Source organism: Xenopus tropicalis, chromosome 6, assembly GCF_000004195.4.
Source record: "Xenopus tropicalis strain Nigerian chromosome 6, UCB_Xtro_10.0, whole genome shotgun sequence".
Taxonomy (NCBI): domain Eukaryota; kingdom Metazoa; phylum Chordata; class Amphibia; order Anura; family Pipidae; genus Xenopus; species Xenopus tropicalis.
The window spans coordinates 64,082,406-64,095,621 of NC_030682.2; the positions used below are offsets into that span (position 1 = coordinate 64,082,406).

At 38.9% G+C, this 13,216-nt stretch overlaps 1 protein-coding gene across 6 annotated transcripts in view; it reads right to left on the bottom strand.

Moving 5' to 3' along the window:
• Positions 1 to 13,216, bottom strand: part of septin7 (septin 7) — a 69,956-nt gene that overhangs the window by 12,317 nt on the left and 44,423 nt on the right. For 4 of the 6 annotated variants that reach the window (XM_002939413.5, XM_031903518.1, XM_004915342.4 and 1 more), the window contains exons 7-12: positions 12,133 to 12,250; positions 10,606 to 10,698; positions 9,146 to 9,242; positions 7,037 to 7,088; positions 5,544 to 5,669; positions 2,656 to 2,676 (exon numbers count right to left, since the gene is read on the bottom strand). In XM_002939413.5, the coding sequence (XP_002939459.1) occupies positions 2,656 to 2,676; positions 5,544 to 5,669; positions 7,037 to 7,088; positions 9,146 to 9,242; positions 10,606 to 10,698; positions 12,133 to 12,250 (507 nt within the window). The remainder of the gene's footprint in view (positions 1 to 2,655; positions 2,677 to 5,543; positions 5,670 to 7,036; positions 7,089 to 9,145; positions 9,243 to 10,605; positions 10,699 to 12,132; positions 12,251 to 13,216) is intronic. The other 2 variants (XM_004915343.4, XM_031903517.1) reach the window with 1 other exon arrangement.

The window sequence follows — 13,216 nt, forward strand, 5'->3', positions numbered from 1 at the left end:
TTTAAATAATATAAATCTTTTTTCCTTCAGTTTTGGAATAGCTCAATCACAGCAAGCAGGCATTTGACATTTTTGTGGACACTGTTAGTAAAGCTTTGTATCATGTCAAAATCTTGTTTGATTGAATGGAGGACCATATGCCCATGTCCATGCACTGGTTACACAATAAAATGGTGAGGTGGGAGGGGAAAAGCGAGAAGTGCAGTGACATCTAGGAAGTGGTAAATGGAAAGGTAAAGTTATTGTCTGCCCCACCTCTATGCCTAAGGCATAGAGGGGGGGGGTCAGGCAATATATGATTGACAGCTGGTATTTTTAAATGCCCTTATAATGGGCATGGATGTGTTAAAAAAATTCAGTTTTATGTTAAATTTTAAAAGGACTTTTATTATACAACGTTTTATGTCTGGGTGACAGGTCCTCTTTAAAATAATTGATGCCAACTGATTTTGACCGCTACCATTTTTTGGTACTTGCATTTATACAGGACGAATTAAACTATGTATTTTGAATCAGTATGATTTTCATTACCTCTTGCTATTAATGCTAAAGTTTATAAAGTAACCACATACAGTCATGGCCGAAATTGTTGGCACCCCAGAAATTTTTCCAGAAAATCAAGTATTTCTCACAGAAAAGTATTGCAGTAAGACATGTTTTGCTATACAAATGTTTATTCCCTTTGTGTGTATTGGAACAGAACAAAAAAGGGAGGAAAAGAAGCAAACTGGACATAATGTCACACAAAACTCCAAAAATGGGCTGGACAAAATTATTGGCACCCTTTCAAAATTGTGGATAAATAAGATTGTTTCAAACATGTGATGCTCCTTTAAACTCACCTGGGGCAAGTAACGTGTGGGCAAAATTAAAATCACACCTGAAAGCAGATAAAAGGACAGAAGTTCACTTAGTCTTAGCATTGTGTGTCTGTGTGTGCCACACTAAGCATGGACAACAGAAAGAGGAGAAGAGAACTGCCTTTGTCCACAGGGCGCAACATTATCAAGAAGTTTGCAACCCATGGCACTGTAGCTAATCTTCCTGGGCGTGGACGGAAGAGAAAAATTGATGAAAGGTTGCAACGCAGGATAGTCCGGATGGTGGATAAGCAGCCCCAAACAAGTTCCAAAGAAATTTAAGCTGTCCTGCAGGCTCAGGGAGCATTAGTGTCAGCGTGAACTATCTGTCAACATTTAAATGAAACGCTATGGCAGGAGACCCAGGAGGACCCCACTGCTGACACACAGACATAAAAAAGCCTACAGTTTGCCAAAATGTACTTGAGTAAGCCACAATCCTTCTGGGAAAACGTCTTGTGGACAGATGAGACCAAGATAGAGCTTTTTGGCAAAGCACATCATTCTACTGTTTACTGAAAACGGAATGAGGCCTACAAAGAAAAGAACACAGTACCTACAGTGAAATATGGTGGAGGTTTAATGATGTTTTGGGGTTGTCTTGCTGCCTCTGGCACTGGGTGCCTTGAATGTGTGCAAGGCATCATGAAATCTGAGGATTACCAAAGGATTTTGGGTCGCACTGTAGAGCCCAGTGTCAGAAAGCTGGGTTTGAGTCCAATATCTTGGGTCTTCCAGCAGGACAATGACCCCAAACATACGTCAAAAAGCACCCAGAAATGGATGGCAACAAAGCGCTGGAGAGTTCTGAAGTGGCCAGCAATGGGTCCAGATCTAAATCCCATTGAACATCTGTGGAGAGATCTTAAAATTGCTGTTGGGAAAAGCGCCCTTCCAATAAGAGACCTGGAGCAGTTTGCAAAGGAAGAGTGGTCCAAAATTCCCGGTGAGAGGTGTAAGAAGCTTATTGATGGTTATAGGCAGTGACTGATTTCAGTTATTTTTTCCAAAGGGTGTGCAACCAAATATTAAGTTAAGGGTGCCAATAATTTTGTCCAGCCCATTTTTGGAGTTTTGTGTAACCTTGTGTCCAAATTTTTCCTCCCTTTTTTTGTTCTGTTCCAATACACACAAAGGGAATAAACATGTGTATAGCAAAACATGTGTTACTGCAATACTTTTCTGTGAGAAATACTTGATTTTCTGGAAAAATTTCTGGGGTGCCAACAATTTCGGCCATGACTGTATGTATATATGCAAATATGATGCAAAATACTGAAAAATATATGGAACTTCCCCTGTCACCTTTGACAACATCACAAAGTAAAGCAGAAGTCAAGATACTGGGTCACCTGAGGTAGAAAAACTAATTCTGACCCTCACTACCTGTCCTGTCAAAATGGGAATGTCATTACTGGGGTGACTACTACTGCAATAAGATGAGGGACTACTGGGCAACCTGTGGCAGATGATCCAAATTCTGCCCACTTACTTACCATCTATTGCCAGAACAAAGTGGGGTGGAAGGATTGATACTGTAGAGAGTGCAATTGTACTCTCTACACGAAAAGAGAATAATTCTATTTAGTTGCATCATGGAAGAAATGCTAAATGCATTTGAATGATAAATTTAAATTTCTGAGCTGGATCTGTACTATATGAGTTTCTTTCATATAGTTTGCCATAAGCAATTAACTTTGACCCTCAAGTCTCGATTTAATCTTTTTAACAACATAATTGGGGAATTAAACACAAAAAATAATTAAAAGAAAAAAATGAAAAAAGGACCACTTACATGCCTTCAACTGTGTCATATCTAAAAAACAAACAACACACACACAAAAATACAGGCTTAGCATGCATAAATTAAAAACAAACCAATAAGCAATTAAAAGCTGTAATTTTGCATGTAGTATTTGAAAGACAGATTAAACAGATTATAGAAAAGGGGTAAATAGTGTTAAAGAAGGTAGTCAAACAGGGAGAGGACTTTGTTAAGAAACTAGGATAATATTGTATTTTAGAGAGACATACAGATCGGTTTAAAGTAGCAGTTCACTTAGGGCAGCACCGCCATCAGTAACATGCATTGCTAGTGTTTTATATTCCTTAAATATTCATAAGCTGTTAAGAGATTTATGCCTGGAGAGAATACACTTGCAGCATGTAAATTATGCTGGTGAATGCTTTAAACGGTGTTAAAATGTGCAGTCTGACAGGCAGAAATAATGCAGTAATGATGAAACTATCTTGAAGCAGAGAATATTGCCATGTCTATATGTTAGTTTATTTTTTGTAACTTATAATCAATATGTAGGCTTAGCACTCACTCTTTACTACTTTCCTCGTTCTTTTATGTTAAACGTGGTAAATGCCACATTCTCTGTAGCCTTGCCTACAGTCCCCACTCACCTTGTCTATTACAATGGCCAAAAGTATTTTAATTAAGCAGCAATAAGTTCAAATAGACATCTGACTGCCAGTCAGATTCATATTGCTCTAAAGCAGGTACACTGGAGCACTCTTACTAAACACTTATTTGCTCTGCATACAAACATTTGTGATGCAACACAAATAAAAAGAACAAAAACAACAAAATAAATTACTGTGAGTATGGCAGCTGTGTGTAACTGCAGAGGGTGTAGACCCTGTGCTTGTGGGTGATGTAAGTAGTTAAGTAGTGATGTGCAACTCAGGGTAACAAAGTGGGGCTGCTAGTGAAATTATCTGCTTAATCCTCCGTGTGCTGATGTCAATGACAAAAACATTTTGCTTTATTCTCGAAAAGGCTTTGTTTTATAACAAAGTTGCATAACTGTGCAGCAAATCTAGCATATATGCCTTCTAGATAACAACTCAAAACATGAATAATTTGGGTATAATGGCACCATAATAATTTTATTAATGTACATCTGTCCACACAGGACAAAAAGAAAAGAAAAAAAAAAAATGCTGTATTATGTACCAAGGCTTTTACACTATGCATTACGTGTTTCAGAATGAATTCCTTTCTTCATTGCAACAGATGTCTCTCTCAGGCAAATAGATACACAGAGTTATAATGACCCTTTAAAGGGCTGCTTCATTTATACTATAATTTATATACAGATCATTTTTTTCCTGTGGGACTCAAAGCACTTTTACAACAAGCAAGGCAGCCTTTTGTGGCACACTGAGTATGCTGGGGCACCAGGAGATTAAGTGACTTGTACAGGGTCACACAAAGTTACCACAGGGCGTTGTTAACATGGTTCCTAGCATGAGATCCCACATCAAAAGCTGATCACTAAACCTTTGTATTCCTATTGCCTATTTGAAATATCTTTATTTTCAAGGTGCTATATTTCCCCAAATTTCTGAGAAAGTTTTAGCTTTGCCTAAGCCACCATTACATAAATCTAGCGATGCAACAAATTCATTTTTGGGATTTGGAAAAATCCTAAAATGAACAAAATTCTTAGAACTGTAAAGCTTTGGACAACTGAATGTGACTTTTTTTTATTCACAATTAATGCAAGTTAAAAAAAAATATCAAAATGAAATAAGCTATTTGGGATTGGATAAGGTTTGGCATTCAGGGTGTGGCTTAGATGTACACAATTTCAAAGTGGCGCATCCACTTTGAATACTTGATACCAGTCCACTATAATACTGGTTATAGGAACATGTCAGTATCATTTTAGAAAAGGTAGCTGTGTGATATACATGTTCCCAACAGCGAATTACAGAGTGCTAGTGATAGATTTTATGCCCTAAGGCAGGGGTGTCAAACTCAATCACATAAGGGGGCCGAAATCTAAAACACTGGCTAAGTCGCAGGCCAAATTTTTTATTAATATACTTAGTAAGATACTAAGGGGTATATTTATCACAATGTGTAAAAAGTGGAGTAAGACATTACCGGTGATGTTGCTCATAGCAGTCAATAGTTGCTTTGCTACTGTTGAAATCTGATTACTGATTGGATGCCTTGGGCAACATTACTGGTAATGCTTCACTCCACTTTACACAGCATGATAAATATACCCCATAGTCTTAGTTACTATGTGAGGAAAATGGAAATTGATCAGGCTGGATGGTCAGACACACTTACCAAGGGCAACATAAAACAGCCAGGTGGGCCGGATTTGTCCCCCGGGCCTTGTGTTTGACATATATGCCCTAAGGCATAGAGGCCAAGGCCCCAAGGCAATATTATATGACCCCCCCCCCCCCCATTCCAGTCGTGGCATCAACCAGCACGTATCACACTTCCTCCTTATGGCCACAATGGGGGGGGAGATGCTCCGGCATCCAGAGTGGAATGGGTTGGCGGGGCCCCACAAAGGCTGGGGCTCACTGGGGTTTCCTCCCGGTGCTCCGCTCGCCCAGTCCAACCATGATATTCCATACAAATGGATTACACATAGCACCCTCCAAATTACAATCATCTTAACCCGGGTAATTTACTGAATGTACAACTACAGTGAATTTACTTATTGCAGATGCAAATCTTGCGCAACTCTTTAGAGATGGAGATGTTACCATTAATGGCAAGAGGAATGAACTGTAATGCATGCACAATGAGAAAGCATGGTCTGAAGAGTGTAAAATGTATGTTGAAAAGAATGGATATTTTAAGTTAGATGAATGGAAAACAGAGATGTTATACAGAACAGAGGATATGTAGTGAATGGCACTTACTTTGTTAATTGCCCTTTGTTCTTATTGTTATCAACACCATTATAAGTCACAGCTGCCAATTTCCTGCTCCTGTAGTTCTCGTAATGTACATTGTTGGTCACATCCTTGAGATCTTGCATGTGAGTTCTAACAAAATGTTAGAGAAAAATGTGTTGTGCAGCAACAATATTTTATCATTTTTGGCAAAGGAAACAACTGAAGTTACTCCATATTTGGCCCTTGCAAGGTAAATAATTAGATTGCCAGACTCAGATAATCCCACTACTAAATGTTTGCCCTGTTTAGCTAAAAAAAAAAAAAAAAAAAAAAAAAAAAATAGATTTTTTTTTTTATGATTAAAACAACAGTCAAATCATATGTGCCCATCATAAGCCCATTTGTTACTTTGAAAAAAACACTTTATTTAAAGTAATCTGTGCAAAAATAGCAAGCTTTTTTTCCCCCAATCCAGGCAGGCAGCGCAATGACACTTGATTAACAGTTTATTTGCACAGTTTAATAAAACATTTAAATGCCCACAAACTATGCGACATATGAAGCCCTAAGCTGCAGTAGGTGATGTAGAAAAAGGTGTTGGCAACCACTGTAGCTGGATGAATGTGAATAGCTCTTTTAGTTCACTAGGATTTTTGTGGGTGGGTTGAGTGTCTCTAAACCAATGAATTTTAGCTAATGCCTATATATTAGAAAAATGCTTGATACAGGTATGGGACCTGTTATCTAGAATGTTTGGGACCGAGGGTATTCCGGATAAGGGGTCTTTCTGTAATTTGGATCTCCATACCTTAAGTCTACTAAAAAATCAATAAAAAACATTAAACCCAATAGGATTGTTTTGCCTCCAATAAGGAATATTTATATCTTAGTTGGGATCAATTACAAGATGCTGTTTTATTATTACAGAGAAAAAGGAAATCCGTTTTAAAATTCTGAATTATTAGATTAAAATGGAGTCTATGGGAGATAATGGGTTTCCGGATAAGGGATCCCATACCTGTATATGCCCACAAACCATTGTACACTTTATATGGTGAAAATAAACCACCCCTTAAAAAAAAAAAATGTAAGGAGTCTGTTCTGCAAAGTGCACTTCTGCCATTTTAGATGCTTTCCAAAGATTCTTAAATTCTGTACTGTGCATGTACACACCTTCATTTGGTGCAGGGAACATATTTGAAAGAAAAGGTTAAATGTCAGTGGCACACAATGCAGAATTAACCCAGCATTAATATATGTTTTTATTTTAAAGAAGAAAAAAGTGTTGGGTCCTATATTAGCAATTGGAATCACTAAGGTTGCCTAACAAATTAGCACCAACAGTGATTTCAGTTTGCATTGTACTTTCACTAACAAAAAGTTGAAGGCCATATAAAAAGTTGTTTAAAGTACTTTCATCTCTAAAACTGTAAGAGTAAGAATCGATTCTGATTTTTTCTGAGAAGAATGATCTCCATTTGTAGTTTTAACACTAGTCCATACAAAGGTCTGCTTACCTTATCAACATGTTTCGCAGAATAGTGAAATCACAGTGTTCACCGTTTTCCACTAAAAAACACAATATAGATAAATACTTCAGCAGAAAGCAAAAAATGGAGAGCATTATTTTTTAATATTGTATTACAAAGCTCTATTACAGTGTTGGAGGCATAATGACATATTTTAACTAAAATCTGTCCAAAAAGTGGAACACAGACAGACAAACTACATTTTTGGTTATAAAAGTATAAGATGAATAAAAGTTAAGCCAGAGTTATGACATTTTATTTTGAAAACTATTTTTGCACAACACAAAAAAAAGCTGACTTGCTAAAATATTTTTGAAGCAGCCCACTGCAGCTGTTATATGGTCTATGCCAAATCTCCATTTCCTCTCAGCCTAACATATCAAAGTACTTCCTGTTCTAGCATTCCAAACAGTCTCATGGCATTGCATACTCTAATAAGTTAAAGTACAACTCATTGTATTAAAAAAAAGATTTTAGTAAGATTTAAGTAATTCTACCAAAATGTCAGAAAATATCATTTTTAGACTTGAAGAGTGAAACTAATTATGTTTATTAATTTTGCTTTTTAAACACAGAAGATACTAACCTTACATTATAAATGCCCTCGTGGCATAATATATTGTGGCTATACTTTCAATCAGCTTAGTTATTATTAGTTCATACAATAAGTGTGAGCTGCAATCCATTCAGAAAAAAATGAAAGTGAAAATCAAGGATCACAGAGATACTAGCTGCAGCAAAACAATAGTTAAAAGTTAATGTGAATGATCAGAACAGCAGGAAGTAAAGCTATAAGCCCCATGAAGAGATAAGTCACTGAAGATAAATGTCTGCTACAGAGGGCAACTCATCTCTCCAAATTGTATTTCAACCAACAACAAAGTGAATTGCTGGTGGAAAGGCATACAAATCTCTTTGTTTTTCCAAAGTTTTCCTCCTGCAGGCAACTTTGGAAAAACAAATGAACACATATATGCCTTTCTTCTGGGGATCTGATTTGCTGTTGATGGAAAGCCATTCAGTAGAGATTAGTGGTCCAGAATAGCAGAGATTTTACAGTGTAAGATGCACTTGTTTGGGAAGGTCAGCAAGCAAGCAGATTTTCTCCCGATATATACCAGGCTAACTCCATCGTTTGGCCCAAGGGCCCGAATTATTGAATTAAAATGGCAGGGCATAGGTGGAGGCACCAATGGAAAAATCAAACCTGCCCGATCGAGATCTGCCCAATTTCAGGCCAGAAGCCAGTCGGGAAGGCTCGTCTGAGTTGCCCATGCACAGGAAGATAACCCGCCAAATCAGTCTAAAGGACAGATATCAGCAGCTGAAATTGGCCCGTGTATGGCCACCTTTATTGCGGGTGACTAATCTCTCCATGGAGCATTTAGGTGGCCATACACACGAAGATCCACTCGCTTGGAATTTCTCCCAATATCCCTACCTACGAATTAGGACCGCATCAATGAGCCGATTTCAGGCCAGATGTTGATCGGGCAGGCCCGTCTTTAGTGCCCATACACGGGCCAAAAAGCTGCCAAATCGGTCTAAGGGACCGATATCGGCAGCTAGAATCAGCCTATGTATGGCAGCCTTTAGCCTAAAGGAGCTGTGGCTCCTCTTCACTTCCTTATCTTCCAAATGCACTATACACTAGCAGATACAACAGATTTTCAAACATGCTCGACTTAAGGACAAACTAACATACACTCTTCCAGGGATGGGCCACTGCCACAAAAATATAATTTTAGGCACTTTGTACATAAACTGCTGAAGTCAGCAGAGCACTGCTGTACTCCGCTGCAAGTGCAATGGGTGATCACAGGGTTGCTCTGCAGGGGAAATTTGATCAGGCAGGGGGCCACACGGCACAGAGCCTTCATTAAGGTAGTTGACATCCACAGTAGTTGTATATTGGTAAAGATTGTATGGCAATGATAAAGGCACTGAAAATTGTACTATTTTATCTGTATATGTGATATCCTTATGAACTGTGGTTAGTGATGTCAATTCTAATGGGTGCTCAGTGATGTAAGATGGGTCACATGACTCACTGAAACTTGTGTATTATAAAAAATAATGTTGTAAAATAATATTCACCTTCTGCAACTCCCCAAGGATACTGTCTTCCTCGTACTCTCTTGCCATTGACTTCTATGATAGTATTACTTCCAACCACAGCAAGAGGTAGACCATCCTGAAATGCCAATATAAAGTTATTGAATAAATCATTTAATGTGCATCTGTGGTCAAACTTTTTTTGTACATATACTGACTATTTATACACAACTGTTGCTGTGGAATCAGAACCCCGTACCTCCCGTCTCAGGCAAACTGGATTTTCTATCCAGAGATATTCTTACTGATCTACTGGAAATACAAAACCGTAGACCACATTGATCTATGGTTGGCCAATCCTGTTTACTAATGGCCCACACTAGCTTTAAAGGAGAAGGAAAGGCAAAGTCACTTAGGCACCCCCAAGTGACTTAAATCGCCTACCTTTTACCGCGGGCTGGTGCCCCTGTTAGGAGAGAACAGCACCAGCCCGGGGTACCTGCAGCGCTTCCTCCTTCGCTCACGCGCACATGCGCAGTAGAGTGAAAAGTCGAGCTTTAACAGAGAAGTCGGGTTTTCACTCTAATGCACCAGTCCCGGGAATTTGCCGGCAAAACGAAGCAGGAATCACTTGCTACAGGTACTCCAGGCTGGTGCTGTTTTCTCCTAACAGGGGCACCAGCCCGGGGTACAAGGTAAGTGATAAAAGTCACTTGGGGGTGCCTAACATTTACATTGAATTGTTCAATGTAAAAATGAAACCAGGAAAAATAGATGTGCAAAAGAAAAAAGTTTTCAGTGTAGTTAGTTAGCAAAAAATTTAATCTATAAGGCTGGAGTAAACGGATGACTAACATAATAGCCAGAACATAACTTCCTCCTTTGCAGCTATCTAACCTGTTACCAGTCAGTAACCAATGAGTGACTTGAGGGGTGGCCATATGGGACATAACTGTTCACTTAGTTTGCTTTTGATCCTGAGCATGCAGGTCAGATTCAAAAGCAAACATTTATGTCCCATGTGGTCTCCTGTCAAGTAGCTGACTAACTAAAAAGTTAAAGAGCTGAAAGAAGAAAGTTGGGTTCTGGCTATTATGTTAGATATACATTCACTCCAGCCTTTATAAATGACGTTTAATTTTTACACTGAACTGTTCCTTTAAAAAGGAGTGAAAATGGAAAAGAGAGGGAAAATCTGCAGAGAGAACCGTAATGTTTCACAATTACTAACTGAAAAAAAAGTTAAGAATAACATTTAATATGTGTATTCCCCTGTAGTTACATTGACAGTCCCAGTGTTGGCCTGTGTGGCGCTACACTGGGTGCATATCGGCATTAGAACGTGAATGTATGCATTTTTGCGTCAAGAAGGAAAGCAGTCAATGCAATTAGTGTGCTCTTGCCCTTATTTGTAGTGCTACAAAAGATGCCACACTCCTTTCTATACAGATAGTAAAAAGAGAGGGAGACACACACATACACACAGAACATGTACTTTTTACCTTTATTTTTTTAACAAGCTTATTTTCTTCTTCATCATCTGTTTCTGGAAATTCATAAATCTTGATTTTGTGTTCCTGAATTTCTTTCATTATCTAAAAATATCAGTAAAAAATAATTATATTGAACCAAATATTTATTAATGTTAACATATTTGACACAATGCAACAGGGAGATATTTCAGTGAGAGCCAACAAGAGAACTACATATTCTAAGCCTACTTTCACAAAAATGAGTGGTAAATTTTATTCTTATTTGAGAAAAGTAAGAATGGTATGGTATTGGTCTTAGCAGTGGCTGACCCGCGGATCCTCCGATTGCCCTAGCTACAAGTGCGGTGCTTTGGCACCTGGACCATGCAGATTGTTTGGCGAGTCTTCAGTTTTATTATGCTCATTTCATATGATTTACAACGTTTGGCAATCCTTTGAAGTGCAGGACTTCAGGCTGAAGACCAGGCATAGGACCCGTTATCCAGAATGCTCTGGACCAAGGGTATTCTGGATAAGGTGTCTTTCCGTAATTTGGATCTTCATACCTTAAGTGTACTGAAAAACCAATAAAACATTAATTAAATCCAATTGTTTTGCATCCAATAAGGACTAATTATATCTTAGTTGGGATCAAATACAAGGTGCTGTTTTATTTTTACAGAGAAAAAGGAAATCAATTTTAAAAATCTGAATTACTTGATTAAAATGGAGTCTATGGGAGACAGGCTTTCTGTAATTCAGAGCTTTCTGGATAATGGGTTTCCGGATAAGGGGTCCGATACCTGTACCTGGGTCAAAGCTAAGCAGCAGTGAGATCTGTTTTCTTTATAACAGAAGTGTTTTCTTAGTGCAGGATGTCTGTGTCAACTCTGAAGGATCTAGGTTATGCATAACCAAGTCATTCAATTAAATAAACTGGTGCCTTCTGCTTAAAATGTATTATACGGTTCGTAGACTGAGCAGCTTTTCGATTGGTTGTGAATAGTAGAAGAACTACAAACCACTTAAATCTTTTTGCTGCCAAGCCATTTATTCTTAACTAAAGCTGGCCATACATGGGCAGATCCGCTCGCTTGGCGACGTCACCAAGCAAGCGGATCTTCACCCGATATCCCCACCTACAGGTGGGCGATATCGGGGAGGCATGTAGGCGAATTCGATCCTTTGGCCCTGGGGACCGATATCGGCAGCTATAATCGGCCCATGTATGGGGACCTTTAGGGTCCACAGACATTGCAGGACAACTCAATAAAACCTTCAAGTATGACACACATTATTGCTCCCACAATATTTCTGCCCACAATAACTACCAAGAAAGATCAATATGAGTTTATCAATGAATGGTTACCAGGCATAGGTTGGGGGAAAAATATGTTTTTCTGAATAATTCTGGTTTAGAGTTTATTGAAATAATAATTATGATTCATCTATAAATGGACAAACCTCATATCAGCCAAGATAAAGCATTAAGGTGGTCACATGAGTTGAAAATGGTATTACTTAGGAATAGGCTTTATATTGGTGAAATATGGTCACCTGTTTTTTGAACTGTTGGCATTCTTCTGGTGTGAGAGTATCAGCTTTGGCAATAAGCGGAATGATGTTGACTTTCTCATGCAAACGTTTCATGAACTCAATGTCCAATGGCTTTAGTCTAAAAAGAAAAAAGTTAGAACAGAAAAGGATAAACAAATGCTGCTTAAAACCATTGTATCATTTATGTACATTAAATTGTTGCTTCAAAATTTTTCTTTCGTTATTGGTGCAGAACTACATTAAATAGTTTGAAGCCTGCTATAGATCTTCAGTCTTTCTTTATCTAAAACCATAGAAGACTACGGTTGTGAGCAGCCACCAGTATTATTATTGCTAGGTGTATATGGAGGTTCAAAATCATTGGGATCTTAAATAAAAATAGATGACAGTGACACCCTATAGGTCAGTGCTGTCCAACTTCTGCGGTGCCGAGGGCCTGAATTTCTCTCGCATACATGGTGGAGGGCCGCTAATGGAAGCCAGCTGTGGCCACTCTCCCATTTTAAACCACACCCACTTCAAACCACACCCATTTTATCACAATGGTCGCTGCAGGGATATCAATCATCATTCATATGTTAAAGAATTAAAATTGTTATATTAAGACACACCCTTAAATCCATATGCCTCCTCCTCCCCTGTGGATAGCACAGCAACCCCCATCACATAATTACACACCTTAGGGACCATTTAATGGCTATTTCCAACTGCTAACAAACTCCCAGAACAAACCCCTGCCAGGTTCACCTCCCACAGGCATCATAGGGTAGGAGTATGGCACACACAGGCAGCACTCTGCCAGTCCTATGCTGCCTGTGTGTGCCATAGTCTGCCTGTCCTATGCTGCCTGTGGGTGCCATACTCTCCCTGCCCTATGCTGCCTGTGGGTGCCATACCCTCCCTGCCCTATGCTGCCTGTGTGTGCCATACCCTCCCTGCCCTATGCTGCCTATGTGCCATACTCTGCCTACCCTAGGCAGCATAGTCCAGACAGTACATACAATGTCTGAGATGTGAAGAGGTGAACAACGTGGGTGATTATAGCCTGAGGTGTGAACACTGCAGGGGGTGAACAATGCAGAGA